Source organism: Phaseolus vulgaris, chromosome 7 (genome assembly GCF_000499845.2).
Source record: "Phaseolus vulgaris cultivar G19833 chromosome 7, P. vulgaris v2.0, whole genome shotgun sequence".
NCBI lineage: Eukaryota > Viridiplantae > Streptophyta > Magnoliopsida > Fabales > Fabaceae > Phaseolus > Phaseolus vulgaris.
Window position 1 is genome coordinate 5553236 of NC_023753.2, and position 19185 is coordinate 5572420.

The 19185-nt window shown below is 32.0% G+C and overlaps 1 protein-coding gene across 2 annotated transcripts; it reads right to left on the reverse strand.

The window, feature by feature from the left end:
* Positions 1-470: 470 nt before the first annotated feature.
* On the reverse strand, positions 471-8388 carry LOC137828441 (protein argonaute 10-like). 2 transcript variants are annotated; one of them, XM_068635025.1, is made up of 23 exons: positions 8116-8250; positions 7214-7250; positions 6562-7123; positions 6076-6284; positions 5759-5908; positions 5510-5643; positions 5167-5276; positions 4970-5076; positions 4737-4875; positions 4541-4657; positions 4012-4119; positions 3853-3924; positions 3533-3655; positions 3288-3447; positions 3025-3146; positions 2693-2830; positions 2472-2614; positions 2258-2320; positions 1826-1889; positions 1603-1738; positions 1430-1503; positions 1074-1200; positions 471-894 (listed from the first exon to the last, which is right to left on the reverse strand). In XM_068635025.1, exons 3-23 carry the CDS (start codon positions 6994-6996, stop codon positions 701-703), a joined length of 2925 nt encoding a protein of 974 aa, XP_068491126.1. In that variant the 5' UTR covers positions 6997-7123; positions 7214-7250; positions 8116-8250; the 3' UTR covers positions 471-700. The 2 variants fall into 2 exon arrangements, with proteins under 2 accessions (XP_068491126.1, XP_068491125.1); XM_068635024.1 differs by lacking the exon at positions 7214-7250 and having other exon boundaries at positions 8116-8388.
* Positions 8389-19185: the final 10797 nt, after the last annotated feature.

Below are 19185 nucleotides of genomic sequence, written 5' to 3' on the forward strand. Positions count from 1 at the left end.
GGTTTTATCTCACTGTAATTTTTTCGGATTAAATTTCTCTCATTCATTTTGTACAATATACTATACTATTCTGTTATTTACTCTTTGCATACTCTTGTAACTGGGAGATTGTGTTTCTAGTGTCTTCTTCAATGCCATCAACAAAATATATGCTTAAATAACTCATGTAAATATTTTGCAATTTGGTTTTAATCTGAAAAGATGTTCTTGTTAGGTTTAGATCATTAATATTTTAATTAAATAGTAAGTTAGTGAGCAATGGCCTACCTTGGCACTCCCAGATATAATTTGTGTATATCTCTGAAAATTTAGCATGCCTTAGTATTATTGCTATTGAATTATTTATATTTAAATTTAGCAATAGCCCAATATGCTTTTAGCTAATGGGTATAGTGCAGGAGAATCATGAATGCTTTGGAAAAAACTCCCCTCCTTGCAAAGATAAAGTAGGAGATTTCTACTCTTGAACATCTCTGTAAAGGCCTTATGGCAAAATTTTCTACAAAGATTAACAGAATACTTTTTACAATGGTAAATTTGACATCTATAAAACCTAAAAATACTTGTAGGAATTCATTCTAAACTAAACTTCAAGAACTGTAATCATGGATACCTACACGACTAATGTACAAACTAATCATTGCTTTCCATGAATATTCACTTGCCTATATCCTTCTACCAAGGCCAGGCCACTAAGCATCTAACAGTAAAACATCACTCTCTTCACATTTTCTTTCAAGTCTGGCAATGGCTTCACACTATAATCTCCAGCTGCTCGTGTTCCTTTCGAACTATGACCATTACCCTCACCTGTAGACCCATTCTCTTGCATATCTGGTTCCATGTAGAAACGGGCTCGAAAGGCTGCTAAATGTGCATAATATGCTGGGGGAACTGCACAACAACGATTCCATCCAATTCAGTTCTAAACTATTCAAGACAAATATAAATGCTAAAGTTCAATCACCATGTAAAAATATCATAGCTGTTCAACTAGTCTTAAGGGTAAGGACAAGGGTCGTAACTGGACCAAAATAATGAAAAACTACATAATAGTTGAAATATAGGCTTACCAACAGATACTGAGCGTGTACACCTTGCATATGTATAACAAAGATTGTTTGTCAAAGACTGAATTCCATCTGCTGTGAAGTTGTTTTCATCCCACAGAACATGATAATGAGCTGGCCTACTAGTACCCTGAATGATAATATAAACACATATTAGATTGATAATGGGAGGTGTCAGGAATCAGAATTCTGGTAAACATGGAAAGTATTACTAGAACAAGACATAAGAAAAACCAACAAAAAACTTCTTGAAACTTTATTCTCCCTCTAATTTTGACAGTTATAATATTCCTTTCCATAATCAACCGTCATTTGTAATCATAAACCCTGGAATTGAAGGTAAAAAAACCATGTTCTACCTGGATGCCAGCATGACTGCAGAGATAAAAATCAAATTCTGTTGGATGGCAGATTTTGGAATCAACAACAGTCCCTGAACGACAATTTAAAACAAGAAAACACAAATCCATTATTAGATATTCATTCTAAAATGAGAAGAATGATTCAGAAATGGCATCTCTGTTCAACATACCAGGCAATATATTCCCACTCCTATCTGTACTGCTTCTATCCCTGTGGTTGTTTGCGAATAGCCGAGTATGATGTCTTTTTTGCACGACTATGAAAGTTACTGGAGGCTGGTAATTTGGTTCTAAGGAAGCACATGCCTATACAGAATCGCTTCTCAGAACACATCTTTGTTATAAAAAGAACATAAGTGCATGATGATATGATAGAAAGCAAGTGATACTAACCTTCCGAATCGCATCCAACTCATAAAGTAAAACTTGGTAAAATTGCCCTTCGCTGACACCATCCCTGTTCAAATGTCAACGTTAATATCCTGGTAACACTTCCATCAAACTTTACTATTTCAAAAAGCCAATGTCCTAGGTAAGATACACACGTGAACTAGGCAGGAATGTTTTAAAACTTCTGGAATCCGTGTTCTAACCATGAAAATTAGACTCCACTGTCTTTAATAATTAAAAATAAAAGCATAATTTTAATGTTTCAAAATATTATAATATGATGATATTTTTACAAAATACAGCATACAAAAATCGAAGAACTTTGTCTTGGGAGGCAAAAAAAATTAAAAATTCAACAGAGGTAACCTACTAATTTTTTTATTTGAGTTTATAACATGCATTGTAGATCTTTCGTCATGAATTAAACATAATGACCTGTAAAATATAATTCGTAGCGGCTTTTGTCCTGTTGCCTTTCTGAAGGAAACCAGTAAATCTCTGCACAAAAAAGGACATGTTAAACTGATAAACTAAGTAATTGCGAATGAGTATGAGAAATTACACTAAGATTTAACATAATCAAAACCATCACACAACAATCTATAAATGATGTTCAGAATTAAAACAGTAAAATTAATATTATTAGTACCGGATCATGCCTCCACTGACTGTGCCACGAACAGGGTCGTGCCAAGTTTTGTACAAGTCTTGTATAAGTTCCTGCCGATGAGCTTGAGCGCACACTAAACCGGCGTATTTTGTTACTTCAGGCCAGTCCTGAGATGCTACTACCTACAGCAAGAGCAATCATCATCAATGACTATTGCATTACTATAAAACAAATTAAGATAAATAGATTTAGATAAATACAGCTGCAATTGAGGGGCTCGAGTCTTCGCCGTTTTCAGGGTGGGTTACATCTGCTCCGAAAATTATGGTTGGTATGTCACTGACCAACGGTATTCTGCAGCTCACAGCATCAAGAAGTACAGTATTTCTACCTCCCATCTGCAGCATGTGACCACTATTTAGTTATTGAATGCATTTATGAGAAGTAACAGCAATGTTAACATGAATAACCAAGCTTTGCATTTGGCTAACAATTTCCAACTAGTATCTATTCTATTTATTAAAAAGCATGAGGTTCTGAAACAATGGATTAGTCAGGAATAGGTAGTTTTGTGATTGAGAAGCAAACAAACCTTCACATTGATCTTCAGAGACACGTTAGCTAAGTACTGTTTAGTGATTTTGAAGACATGCTTTGTCAGACAGCATTGTGAAATTAAGCCAAGGTCAGTTTCACAAATTCGCTTTAGATCACCTGAAAACAAAAAAACATTTAAATGAATACTCTGCATTATAACTCGGAACATCTTCTGCATTATATAAACTCAAGAAAGTAGCAGTCGGTGATTAATGCCATACAAAAATCGTAGAGGTATTATCAATTAGCATGGCTTACCATAGAGAGACCCGTTATTGTCTGGCAATATTGCTAACAAAAGCTCCAATTCCTTTCCTTTAGTTTTGCTCGCTGACACATGGTACACATGTTTCAAAGCTTTCTCCACCTGTTCAGGCTTGGCATTGTATATGGGGATAACAGGCTCTGGATTAAATTCCTACAAGAAAATATTTGTCACTAAATGTAACGAAATTTCTTCCCATCAGACAGACAAAATGATAATAAAATAGATTGAGGATTACCATGCCAGATACTTGACACATTTGAGCAAGCTCGTTACAAAAGGTGCGAGCAACACTATCTTGCACACTCCGTGAAAAATTTATGCATGCCCACCGGTTAACAGTCATTCCATTAATCATTTTCTGTCATTCAAGATTTAAGAGACAGATATCAATACTGTGATATCACAAGTTCTTGGCCTAAGCAAGATTAGCAGATATGTTGGAATAGATGAAATAAACCAAAGCTATATCAACATAAGATTAAACCAGAGAATTGGCTGACAACGGCTATACTAGAACATCTGGGAACAGAGAAACGTAATGCCAATATATATTACCTTGTTCATCATATTCCATTGACCAACTTGGGGTAAGCAGTTCTTTTCTTTCCCACTTTCGTGATATTTAAGCTGCAATCAGAAGTGTTTTAAATCAATTAATAGTTGCGAAAAACTCAACTAAATTTTGCCAGATCTTTATAGGGAAAAGCACATTACCCAAGGGGCTGGAAGAATTCGTGCTTCAACAGAAGCTAGTTTTTCACTGATTTTAATTCCAAATTCCTTTGCATACGGATCTTGATCATAAGCATTTTGTTGAATGGTCTGATTGTATGACCCCCACATAAAAATAAAATAAACAAATCGTTACTATTTATGAAGGTTCAACATTATCATGAACTAAAGAGAAAAATACATCTGTGTGTAAAAACCATAGTTAAATGTGTTTATCCTTCATCTAATCCAAGGTTTCATTTGTCACATCACATAAAAACACAAGTTTTAAATCATTATGTGAACATTCCGATTACTACATTGTCATGCACATGAAGAGTAGAAGTTTGCTGAGTACTTTAGAACAAATAATGAAAACATGGTTAACGTAACTGCCCTTCCCTTCCAAATTGTTCACCAATCAAATGGTATATTTTTTAAAAATAGGCATGGGTGGGAAGTGGCTATTTTGTGAAAGTCAACATTAAATGAAAAGCTTGCTTGTTGTAAGTGAAGCTTCCAAATGAAATACCCGTAAAATGTCATTTTCACGATCACGAGGTCTCTGGCAAGTAACTTTCAATAGAGCAGTGATTTGCTTCTCATTCAATCTTTTTGTATAACGTTGCCCCTCAACAATTTTGCAGGCCTAGGGAACCAAAAGCATATAACATTAAACATTGTGAGAATGTTGAGTGACTAATTCAATTACCAGGAACTTTCCCCACCTCCATAGGTAAATAGTTGGCCTTCTTTTGGTTTCCCACTTGAAGGCAAGGAAGGTGAGTATATTGAATAGTGAAGCCATACATCTCTTGAAAGTATTCAACTACTGATTTCATAGTTGAGTTCTCATCAACAGGGAACCTAAAAAATACATCATTATTTAGTGAACTAACGGAAAATCACTATAACTTATAAGATTGCTAGTAGGAAGAGACCAGGAAGAAAAACAACTTACACCAGTTCCCTTGTTGGTTGAGAAGTCAACCCTGAAACACGATATTTTCTTCTCACACTCCCTCTATGTGTTACTTCAACTTTAACTCCTCTAAGGGCTTTCTTAATCTGTTAGACGCCAAAAAGAAGCTCGTTAAATTGATCAATATTGACAGAATAACATATGAACTTAGCATGCTCTGTCACAGTACTAAGTACCTTAATGCGATCAGCATCTGACAATGGCCTTGACATCACATCTTTCCCTAATAGCTGCCCAACAAATTCCACTACTGGAAGTGGCTCAATAAATGCAGCCGATGCCATATCTATGAAATGCAAGAACATAATTAAGTGAAAATTTAAAGTTATCAACTTATTTGATTCGAGCAAATGTTTGTTTTTATTTGAAGTTTATACCTCATTACAAAAATTACACTTTATTTTCTGTTTTCAAAGATTTGTACAAAGGAGAAAAAAAAATTCAAAGTATACAAGACATAAACTTTACTGTAATTAGACTACTTGTATAATTAATATTTAATCAATATAAGCAATGTACCAATATTGAGGGAAAGGCCCATTTGAGTAGGCCTTATGCTCTGGTAAAATCCACACCATGACTCTAATCCTTCTCCAAGCCGTTGTGGTGTTCTAATATCAGGTGAAAAGAAGGACCTTCCAATTGGGCAATACCTTTAGAAAATGCAGTCATGGTAAGATAAACATGATTTTTTAAGCTTCACTTACTCATTAAATATATCATTTCTTGAATTTTTAAAGCTTATTATACCCCCTAGATCAATACTACCTCTTAGTTGCCAGCTCTCTTAGTACAATGTCCAGGATTTGAAGTGCCTCTTGGGGTGCATCAGCACGCTTACCAGCTAGGAACTGGCCCAAGTGATGCAAGTTTGCCCGAGCAACAAATTTGATCGCCACCCTGTACTCTCTTTCCCTTCTGAAAAACGGCCAAGGTGTCAATTGAAATTGAACCTACCCAAACACAAACAATTTTCGGTTTTATCTGGTTACAGTACAAAAGGGGAGGTTCTGTTTGTTTGTGGGAGTTGATAAGGGAGAGAGAAAGAAAAATATTGAAAGTGATTATGAGCAATAAATCCTTACTTGGGGCCATTAACTCCTTCCTCTTCATCTACAAGCTTAATCTTAAACTCTCTCCAAGCAAAGGGAAGCTGCCCTGCTGTGTACAGACTTTTTCTGCCATCATATGCTGGAAGTCTCATCCCCAAGTCAGACTCTTTATAGAGCCTCACCAGCTCTGCTATGATAGACCTGTTTACTGTTTTAGAAGACACTTCTGGGGTAATAGTAACCTTCAAAATAAAGCCAAACATAATGACATTAAACTAAAGCAAAATTTATTTATAATAATAATAATAATAGGGAACAAAAGCCTCAAAGGAAAATTTAAAAGTCTCGTTAATGACACTACAAGAAAAGGACTGCAAAAGCAGAACCCCTATAAGAGGAAAATCACAGGATGAACTTAAATGCATGCTGCCATAGAGGGCCCAATAGTTGTGCACTCAGAAAATCCAATTTAATTGCCTTATCAGTATAGTGATATATATACCAAGGAAAGGATCTTACATCATATTGGTTCAAGTCCTTGTCTGGTAACTCTGCAAAGAAGTGGTTAGCCTTCACAATGCATTTTGTCCCAACTTGTCCATATCCAGGCCTACGAGCAAAGCTCAAAGACTTGCTTGAAGTGGGAAAACCCATATCAGAGACGAAATCATTTTCAACATTCCCATTTGCACTACTTGTAAGTGTTGCTGTGCATGGTCTGCATCTAGGCCTCATCATAACATCTCCTTGATCGGGTTTTCTGCCACCTCTTCCCCTTCTTCTTCCCTTGTTCTTTGCGTGAGGGAAAGCTTGGCTATCGTTTTCTAGTGGCGGTGGACCTTTGCCATTTTGGGCAGCTTTGGTTGTCTTCTTGGCTGGATTCATAGGATTCTGCAAATGGGGTTTGATCACAAGGTGTTGCTCCGAGCTTTCTTTCATCTGCCTCACTGGCATGTTGGCCTTGTTGATGAGTACTTACTCTCACCAGATGTACAAACAACAATAGTACAACAAACTTGTCGAAGGTGACAAGCTTCACAGTAAACCAATTTCACACTCTTTTAGCTTTTGCTTGTCATATCTGCCAAACAGTACCAAGTGCTTCAAATAAGAAGGCATATACAAAGATGGAAAATGTAATTATTACGTTGGTACAATCAGCGGTAATTACTGTGCATTAACGAGAACGATCAATGGCTTGATTTGATCTATGAAATCAGAAGAGGAATATTAGCAAGTGTGAATCTGAAAACTGGCATTGTGTTGTATTATTGCATAGCAATACAAGCATTACCATTCTTTTGCAAAACTGAAAATTCATTTTTTTCACCCTTAGTTCCAAAGCAAATCCAAAAGTGGTCATGGTAGTAGAAACATACAGCTATAAAAGGGCCATAGAGCAAAATAAGACAAACAAAAGTAAATTTGGACAACAACATCTTCTCGCCTTTGCTTAAAGTTGAAAAGACCAGAAGACAAGGAAATATCAGTGTAATTTGCAGCACAAAACATTAACTGTACAACACGAAATATCACAAAGAGCAAAAGACAAAAGAAAAAATAAGAACGATCGTTCAGTGAGGAAAGCCAATGACAACTATGAGCAAGGAATAGAAGAGTCAATAATAAAATGTGATTAGACATGTGAGAAACTCGGAAAATGGAAATAACCAGAAGACAAAAACCAGTTCTTACAGACTTGTCCCCTGCCGAAAACTGAAAATTACCAAGACGACGCACATGTACAGCCACGCAACCATACTTTTTTTAAAAAGACAACATAACAATGCATGGATTGTGAAGACAAAGTTGAAACATTCACTACACAGGACTATGTTGAAATTGAGAAAAAAGGAAAAGAAACAACCAGCACAAAACAAAATCACTGTGTCAAATATTTTCATCAAGAAAATAAAGAGAGAGAGAATGTTGGTAAAGCTTGCTTTAAAGCAAAATGTTTATCCATTAAAAGCCTTGTAGTTGAACAAACTCAAAACAAAACTGAAACCCACCAAGCACAAGTGACAATGAGCATGAAAATGAAGAAGCAAAAAGGACGAAACTTGAACTCACCCTCTTTCAAGTGGAGGGCTTGTGAATGATGGGTAGAAAGGTAGAAGTGAAAGGAAGGAAGGAGGAGTAGAAACAGTAGAAGGGTGTGTTGGTGGAAGCAGGAGATTCAGAATTTTGAAATAGAAAGAAAGAAAGAAGAAAGGAAAGGGAAGGTGGGTAAGAAGTAGCGTTGATGATGATTATGATGATCTTATACACGCATGCAAAGCGCTTTTTGTTCTTTCTTTATCACGTGTAAAAGCCTTTCCCTGCCTCTTTGCTTTTACTTCTCTCTCTCCTATCAGTTTCCGCAGCCTCGGTTTGTACCCTCCTCACTCATATTACTATTTTTCAATCAACAATTACGTCTGTTAAATCACTACTTAAGAGTTTGATTTTGAGATTTATAATTATGAAAGACTTGCTATGACGGTTTCAAAATAATTTTATTTTATTTTTTCCACGTATTAGTTACAATAATAAATATGTCATTTACTAAAATAATTTTATTGAAAGAATTCATTATCTTAATAAATACTCCTTAGGTTTTTTCTTAATTATAGGTTTTTAATTCAAATTTTGATTTTATTTATTGTTGGTAAGTATTGTTTACTAATTATGAACCCAGTTTCTCTGTCAGTGTCTCCAAATTACATTGCTTTTGGTATATTAAAAATACTTTTAATATATTTTAAAATATCAAAATCATTCTAAATCGAGGAAATAACAATAAAAAAATCAACAAAAGATTTAAATTCACTAATTATATCTTCATTTTTGAAAACTTCAAAGAAAATAATAAAATAATCCTTTATAAAAAACTTATTTTCATGGAGAAATATTTTATTTACTCTATTTATTTGGATAAAAAATTTATTTTATAATAAATATAGAAAATAAGTTATTTTATATAAAAATGAAATTTTATTATAAAAATAAAAGTGTGCTATTTTGAGTGATCTTTTTAAAATAAAAATATTATTAAAAATTATAGAAGTTAATATTTTTATTAGTTTGTATATTCAAATTTTAAACATTGCATATTAGGAACTAGAGTAAGTATATTGTTTTTATTTGTTAAAAATATAACATATATATTTAGTAATTATAAATATTTGATATAATTTATGTGAAATGTTTAAACATAAATAATATTTTATTAAAAACTAATTAGTAAGTCGAGTTAAGAAAAAAAAAAGAAATATTTTTACATTAGTAGAGTTGAAAAGGGCATTATAACATTTAAGTCATACAATTTGAAACAAGTTGTATTTTTAAATTTCACATTATTACCATATTGAAGAGAAACTAAAAATTATTTTTTATGTTACACTTGAAAACCAAACGCACTTTTATTTAGTTTGTATAATATGGAAAAATGAATTGGTAAATGTAAAACAATAAAAAAGAAAAATTAATATTATATATAAGTGGAGGGGTGGGGTCCTAAAGAGTAATAGAGGAAGAAGAATAATTTGAAGTTGCAGTGCTCTTCCTTCTCTTGCAGGCTTAACTTGGCTTCGGATATTTGTGTGTGTTTTCTTTCTTTATTTTAATTTTGGCTTTCAAAAAATTTTGGTTGTGAATGTTTTCTCTACTTCCAATGTGGTTGTTGTCCCAAACCAAAACTCATTTTCAGTCTGTGAAGGTTTTGTAACGGTCCATTTGATGGTTTGCTTAGGTTTGGGCGAATGGGACCCACATGGTGTTATGTGGTGCTGTGGGGCTGGTCTGATTCAGTACTTGAGGGTCTACCACATTTGGTTGTTGACTAGGGAGGGGCCCAAGAGATCTACACTGATGATGACTTTGGTTTCAGATCATGTCATGATGATAATAGTTGGTGTTGTTGGGTGGGGATACCCATGCGTACGTGGCTTCCCCTAGACCTAATCATTGGAGTAGATGAGATGATGTTTAGGAGGGGCTTCTTCATTATGAACAAGTGGAAAGGATAATATAATGAAGATTTGAGGAAAAATTAAAAAGATAACGAGTCATTAAATTAAGGTAAATAAAATTATTCTCGGACAGTTTTTGGGTCTAAAGAACAATTGTTTTGTTTCTTCCTCCTTCGATCGATCGTTGTCACTCTTAGTTTTTTGTTTCATCTTTTTTTTTCTCGGTCGTCTGATCTTACAAGTTAGGATGATAGTTACAGAAGGCACTCCGACAATCAATTCAGTCAGGGTGTCGGCATTTGGTTGTCAGAGTACTTTATAGATAATGACGTACCTGATTCTTGAAATCTGTGTTATTTATATTACCTTAATGGATCTTCGTTGGTGGACCGGATTAGAGGGTTGGTTCATGTTTAAGGTTGTGCTAAACAGTTATTAATTATGAATTAACCCTGCTGACTTGGTCAACCCATGGCTCGTCGTCATGGACCGATCAGTCATGTGTCGTCACATGATCTTCTTATCATGGTCGAGTTCCTGACCGACTCACTGAGTCGTTCGATCATGCCAGTACAAAAATAAAAATTATAAATATTTTTGAGTGATGTATTAAATGTGATTGAAATTTTAATTTTTTAATTAATAGAAAATATAAGATTAAAATAAGTTTTTGTGTTTGAAAATAATTAAATATATATATATATATGATTTTATTAATTTGTGCATAAATTTGAGGTTGATGGTTCTTATACTTTTATGCAAGAATCTTATTCTAATTAAAATATGATTTCATTACAATGGAATATCTCAATTAAAAAAATGAATGATTTGATATTCTCTAAGTATAAAAAATTGTTATATAAAAATAAATAATATTTAAGCGTTTATAATTATAAAAAATTTAATTATTATTAATATAAATAGTATTTAATAAAAAAATTAATTATTATTAAAAAAATTATGTATTATTATTATTATTTTAAATAGTGGTTTATTAATTTGTTTTGGAAATAGTGGGTTTTTACGTTCTAATCAAACATGATATGTTAGTTGAATTTTAATAAGTGTTAGTATGATTTCGACTATATTGGCTTGAAAGTGAAATCCAATTATGAATTTTAATCACGGTTAGTATGATTTTGAATTTTGACTATGCAAATGAAATCCAATACCGAATTTAGTCAATGATTTGATATGATTTCGACTCTGTTTTATACGAATGTCTTAATTATTTTTTGAAGCTAGGGATCAAATGCTCTTTACAAATAGAGTTGGAAAGTTTAGACTATAGATTTTCATATTGTATTTCTAACATTTTTTATACTGAAAAAATAAACCAAATCCGTTTTATTTTATTTTATTTTATTTTCCAATATCACCTACATTTATTTTTAAAAACATCCTATGTTAATAATTTTAATTTTTATTATTATACTTTGACATGTATGTTCCAATACCTACCTCTAATTTTATAGTGTTGTTGATTTAGTGGAGCAAGACATATTATTGCAAATTTGACTCAGCATTCTATGAACGAAAAGATTTTTTATGTTTTGATATTTTAAGACTGAGTGGAAAATTACTCTGACTACTTAAAAGTTATTTTTTAAATTAATTAAATTTTTTTTAGTATAATTAAAATTTCATAAAATCAAATTCAAAATATTATTTTCTTCTCAATTCACTTTTATTTCAAATCTTATTACCAATCTAAGGATCAAGGTTAAATTAAGATGTGTTATGTTAAATATAACGATATTTTTTCTCCTACGAGTTATTTTCGTGCACTGATAAAAAAAATAACCCTCCTAACAATATAATAATAGATTTTCATCATCTTGAAGATCCATTAAATAGATGTATTTTACATCTATATCAAATTTTTTTTCTTTTTTATGTATTAATCTTAAATATCTATACTATAGAAACTAGAGGTAGTATACCATAAATAGATAAAAGTGAGAGAAGACATGTATACACAATCATGGTACAGTCTATAAGTATATATCTCATTGGAAAATAAAAATTTCTTTTTTTAATCATATTATTATCATTATTTATACTTTATCCTTAAACATTTTTTTTACTTTAAGATAGTTACTTGTAATTGTTCTCATATATACTAATCATTATGCTTTTTCTGAATTTATATACTAGTTGAACTATTTTGTATACTAATTAAGAAAGTTAGTCAATATTATTTAATCTATTAATTGTAATTTTTTTCTAAAATACCTTCATTAAAACTTGAAATGAATTTGTTAAAAATAACACATCAATTAATTAAATGATATATATTTGAAATCATATCATTGAATATAATAGAATACTTGCAACTTGTTTATATTTTTGCTTATGAAAAACAAAAGTTGTTTATATATAATTGAATCTGAATAGAATAAATATTAAAAAGGGAGAGAGATTCCACACCTAAAAACTACTTGGCAAAAAAACTGTATGATATTTGAGACATTGTTGGCTGAGTTTAGTGAACGAAAAGCAAAGGTGCAGGGACCACTCATTAGATTTGCACACGATCTAACCTGAAGGTCTAGTCAAGAATTTTAGCAGAAGAAGAGCCTGTGTTAACTGACTGAGGACCATTCAAAACACAAGACAACCGAAGGTCTCGTTTAGTTCATATTATACTTTTAGCTACTCCTATTCAACATATATGAAAATATGTATAATAATAAAAAGTTTAATCAAATTATTATAGTTTGATTAAATATAATGCAATCAATCAAATTATAATTAGCTGTGTAATTTATATATTTATATATATAGTAATAAATAATTGATTGAATGAAAAATTCAATAATCAATATATTTATTTTAAATATCTTAGTTTTCATATTCACTTATATAACTATAATTCTCTATGTTTTTACTAACTTGAGTGTTAAGAATATTTTACAAATAGATATTCTCTCATCGTCTTTGATAAACTCAACGATCATATTTTGGGGTCATAACTCACCTTCCAAGGAAAACCACATTCTTCCACCTTGGAAGACCAACACTCTTTTTCACTAAGAATATTTTGGAGACCAAGACAATAAAAACTAAAAGGGTGCGCAAACAAATATAATTTTTTTACTATGTATGACGACAAACTCTTTTGAAGAGTTTTTCCTCCCTATTGCAGAAATGTTAGGACGATGACCAAGCTAAATACGTGCTCGTCAAAGTCCACATGAGCATGTGTGAGATGCATTCGAGATCCTGATGTATGACATCATGAGTTTTAAGAGCAAGATATTATTGATCAATACTTCAAAAGGACGCCCACATCTTTACTTAAAGATGTCATCATTCCTGTTGAGCTCGAAGAAGCGTTCGGATGGAGGCAAAATTTTGATAAGAACGATAATGATGACAATCTCATATTTGATATAGACCTTGTGAAAAAATTATGAAAAAAATAAATAAGAGAAGAAGTGACAAGGAATAGGGTCGACGCTACAACATACACATTAGAGTACAATTTTCCACTAAAGGTGAATTAGTGTACAAAAGCTCGGAGAAATCCAAAAGACAGAAATGAAAGAAACTAATAACACCCAACTTGGAAGACTCATACCAAGTAGTAGACTCACTATGAAATGAGGCTTGCAAGCTTGAAGAATTAAATAAAAAAACTTTTGCCAAGGGCTTGGAACGTGACCCATTTGAAAAGGTATTACGGCTAAATTATTGATAAAAATGATATATACTCTATTTTCTTAGCTCGATTTTTATTCCTAAAGAGTGTTTTCCCGAGCAAGATTTGAATGAGTCACATTCTTGAAATAAAAGTTCTTTTGCTATGTATCTCAAAGAGTACATTGATAGTCGAGATCAAAGAATCATCAAAACAATTGTTATACAATACCAAATTATCATTGAAATAAAGTTATGATCAAACGATCATCAAAATAATATTGTCTATCCAAGATCAAACGATCATCAGAATAATATTGTCTATCCAAGATCAAACAATCATAGAAAGAACACTAGTTGAGATCAAACGATCGTTAGAACAATAACGTCGATGATCATTAAAATAATTACTATCAAGGACCAAACAGTCATAGAAAGAACATTCGCCAAGATCAAACGATCATCGAAAAGTTGTTATCAAAGACTAAATAGTCTTAGAAAAAAACACTTGTCCATATCAAACAATTGTTATCAAAAGCCAAACAATAAAAGAAAGAACACTCACCGAAATCAAATGATCATTGGAACAATATTGTCTACTGAAGATCAAATGATCATCAGAACAACAATGTCTATTGAAGATATAATGATTATCAAAACAATTGCTATCTAAGACCAAACGTTTATTGGAAAAAAGTTATCACTCACCAAGATCAAACGATCATGGAGAAAAGAGTGTTTATCCAAGATCAAACGATCATTGGAACAAACCCGCTAACTAAGATCAAATGATTATCGGAACAATTGCTAGCAAAGACCAAAAAGTCATTGGAAAAAAACTATAATCATTACCCAATATCAAACGATCATCAAATTAAAGCTATACAAAATTGTTATCCGATATCAAATGGTCATCAAACTATGCACAATCACTATTTGAGATCAAACAATCATCATATAAAAGTTATATATAGAATCATTATCCAAGATCAAATGATTTGAAACAAAACTATACAAAATATTTTGAAAAAAAGTGACTATTAATATGATAAGTTGTTTGAAAATAAACAACCATATCAAAGTAACCAACTCACAACAAATAAAATATCATCGAATGAAAATAATTCAATGTACACTTGTAGAACACTAAAACTCGTTAGTCCATCAAAACAGTCTACATGCACCTCATTTATGGATTTCGAGTTTGCGAGACTTATGTACCTATCTGTATCCAATATATCATAAATATGCATAATAATATAAAATCCTATCAAATTGGATACAGTCCAATCAAATCAAATACAATCCAATTAAATCAAATACAACCATTTTATGAATATTTATATAGTGATGATTAATTAAATAATAAATATTTAATAATTAATTATATCTTTTATTTATTTTAAATATATTTTGAATGACTCAACCGAAATCCAAAAACTTATAAAAACATATAATTTCCACACAAAAATATTTTCTCAATTTTCATACTTACTCACGTACTTATGTATATTTTTATTCACGCATTGAAGAAATATTTTAAATGTAATAGTTATCATATTTTAATGTGTTATAATATGAAGTAATAATTAAAAGTTGAAATATTAAAGGAAGGTATTTTAAAAGAGAATAGAATAAGAGTTAGAAAGAGATTCATTTGGTTTGTGTGCACGCTCACAATGTTCCATGACACATTTAATGCGATTGAAGAGAGAGACGGGGGGATTGAGAATTGTTTTTCTTAGGAGGCATGGGCGTGTTTTGTTCCGGCACGTAGACAAACACATGGTAATTTTGATGGCACAAAGGTTGTAGTGGATTAAGAAGGAGAAAGATGAGGATGATGGGCAAGGTAGTGGTTCCTTTTTTGGGCTTTGGGATTTGTTTTTGTAACAATGGACTAAAATAATATAAGTGTCTTTCGTTTGTGCTCCTGCTTGTGGACAAGGAAGGGGCATGTTTGAGATTGATGATGCTTCCTAGTGGTGGAGATGTGAGTTCCCAAGCAAACAAAACAAGAACAAGGCCAAGTCGAGTGGGTGTGGTGGCCCCATTAACACATCCCAATATTGCACATTTTTCACTGTTGCATTGCCTTCTCAATCAAAGGATCAAAGGATGTAGAGAGTGAGTGAGTAGTGCCCATTGTGTTGTCTTTACATTATTCATCGATGACCCACCAACAACACCATGGCCTTCAACTTTCACATAAACAATGAACCTAGGTAACCTATATATCAACTTTCATTTTTTAACATTTTCCCCATCACGTGAAACCCATACCAAGACAACACCCTTCCCCCCAAAACCACTACTCATTTACCCCTCATACACTCACAACTCATTGTTAAAACTTTCTTATGCTAAAAGGTGCCTACCAAGTTAAAGCCATCATTCACTTGGAAAATCTCATGCTACAAAACTTTATTCAATTAACCCACTTTCATATCATGTCCCTATACAAATATCACTAACCAGTTACAATACAAATTTCAATGCATGTCTTCTTCTCTTGCCATCAACATAAATGCTACTTCTCTTCTACTTTATACTTTTTTTTCTTTATTCATTCTATGGAATGGGTAAATTGTGTTAACTGATATTGGAAGCATGATGAGATACTTCTTGAATTTAGATTCCTAGTATCATCTCGGTTGGAATGAGAGTGTATTATAAATTATTTTTGAAAGTATTATGAAATTTTCAGTCACATTGAGAGATATATGAATTGAAGCAGTGTGACTAACCAAGAATGTTTAAAGAATGAGATGGAACAGAAGTGGGAAGTGATATACACGAGGGGGAAGGATTATGGCAAAAGGAATATAAAAGATTATAGTAATAGAACGTCAATGAAATCCTGCAATATGATGAAGAAAGGTTGGCATAAATATTATACCCATTAACACCACCACATTAATTGATTAATTAATTAGCATTAAATTATTGATGTGAATGTACTACAAAAAGCATGAGTATTTTAGTGTGAATTTGAATAGAGGTGTGTTTGCAAATGCACGCCTGCAGTTCCATTCATGATGGGTGTGGATAATTGTTTCTGCTTCTAACCTTTCTGCCTGTACTTTGTAGTTGGGATAATAATTGCAGTAACTGTTTGTGGCCTTTTGCCATTAAAATATTCAAAAACTTGTAGCATTTCCAATATATCTTCTTCAAAGCGCATGCAATCGAAACTGGGTACTCCGTCTCCTGCGAATTTTTGCTAATTAACAAGGTAACAAAGGAGGTGTTGGAATTAAATACAGCGACATAGCATGCTCTTGCTGCTTAAGGATGATTTTTTTATTCATCAACATCTTTAATATGGACAGTGTCATGCTAAGTTTTAACATCACGTGATCATATTTTTAAACATTACTCCTCTGATAAAAAGTAAATAAATAGGTGGAACATATTTAATATTTAATAGGAGAGAGATGAGCTTATATACTACATCTTTTAATATACATTTTCTTATGAGTTAGTATACATCATTAAATAAATATTTTATTAAAAATATAATGAAAATATAAAAATCTATTTAAAAATTTAATAAAATCATATTTGTTCATATAAGGTCGAATATCTTCCATCAGACTTTTCAAGTTTTTTTGTCGATCTCTCTTATATTCATATCATAAGTTCAAGATTAAACATTCATTATATTTTACCTCTAGAACTATCATTTTATAGTTTTTCTATAATTCTTTTTCCGTGGAAGGATGAACATAAGTTAATCTAAACCCAATACTTACCTAATTGCGTTCTTAGTAAATAATCAATAATGTATAATTAACATAAATTTAGTTTTTTCTTATCGAGTTGAAAAGTCAAGTTATCAGCATGTGGACCTAAACAAACACGTTGTCCAAAAACTTTACATATCGATATTCAACAATTCTAATAATCACATGTATTGATACTTAAACTTGAATAAAAGCGAATGACAATAAAAAAATTATTTGTTTATTTATAAGTGTCATGTTATCAATCCGACGTGAAATAAAATGTCACCTAAATATTAATTTAACCTATTGTTTATAAAAAAAACTTCCCACAAATCTTTCTTTCAACATGCAAAAACGTGAAAAACAATGATTTAATTGAGCTTATATAGTTAATAATTAAACTTGTTTTCGTGAAAACTAAGCAAAATGGAAGAGAGGTCGACCTCAATAAATTACAACATGTTTAGCTTAGGGGAAAATATCACAGTAATTTTCTCTCGTTTAGATTTATTAGGCCAACATTTTTATAACTCATTTTTTTTCCTATGTAGTTGGCATGTTAACTGTAATTTACTTAATGTAAATATGAAAATGTTTGAAAAGAATAAAAGGAATCAAATTATATCTTGCTCTACTCAACATGTCAATTTCAGTGTCATGTATGAAGCAAACACAAAAGCAAAGACTGTTGCCAAAGACTTTTACAGAGTTGGTCATATAAGGTATCAAATAATTTTTTTTGCCTTTAACTTTAAACATAGCTTTGTCACTAGAGAAGTGGATAGACAAAAACGGCAACAAAACAGTTTTTTCTCCTTAAGTAATGGATAGAACTGCAGCCTTGTAAACAACCTTGTTTCTCCTGTGCTAACAAAGTCTAATGTGACAACATTAGAATGCCTTTACCACCATCTCATTTTTTTTTTATTTCCTTGATTTTCATGCAGTATACTAATAAATTCATAAAATTGTTACTTGTTGCAGAAAGAAGATTTGTGTTTTTTAAGGAGACTCTGGCTTTCTTTTCCTCAACCAAAATGGACCAGATTTTTTTTGTGTCCGCAAATTGTTTGTATCATGGTGTTGAGTTTTGAGGTTGTAAGTTTTAAGTTGAAGTAATATGAAGTTAGTATTTTATCTATTTTTATTTAGAGCATGTGTTGGTTCAGGATACTGAGAATAGTTACACTGATGCCAAGAATATGTGTCTTTTTTCTGTTTTGGCTGCAGAAGCAGATGCCATTCCAGCATCTGCATGCCTTCTATCTTTGAACCAAATACAGCTTATGTCGGTATCAGAAGGCACCAAAAACTTTCATCATTCATTCAAAAGCAAAATGGTCAGAAACCCCAAAACAAGGCCAAGTACTACTTTCACTTTAGCCTCCTTTTCATCCTGTTTGTTTAATAATGTTTATTGTTCATTTCATTATTATCCACAACACAATCCACAGTGACCAGCCACTTCACTCACTTTTTTTTTTCTGTGAAACAAAAGAGCCAAGGACAATTTTGTCCACAACTCAGACACATATTTGTTTGTTGGGTGTCTCATTTGAGCCCCACAGCAGCCCAAAAGTCCATGGGCTAATGAATTTCTTCTGTGGGGGCCATGGATTCCGTACACTTGTAATATGGACTATCCGTCTTAGTATGTTTGTGGCTCCTTTTAAGGAGTAATGCAGTACTCCAGTACAATTATACAACTGATAGAACACATTTTCATTTTGTTTAATGCCAAGTACAAATGTAAAAATATAAAATTTATCATCATATCATTTTTTTTCCTTTTCTAATTTACTTCAAATGGAATATGAATA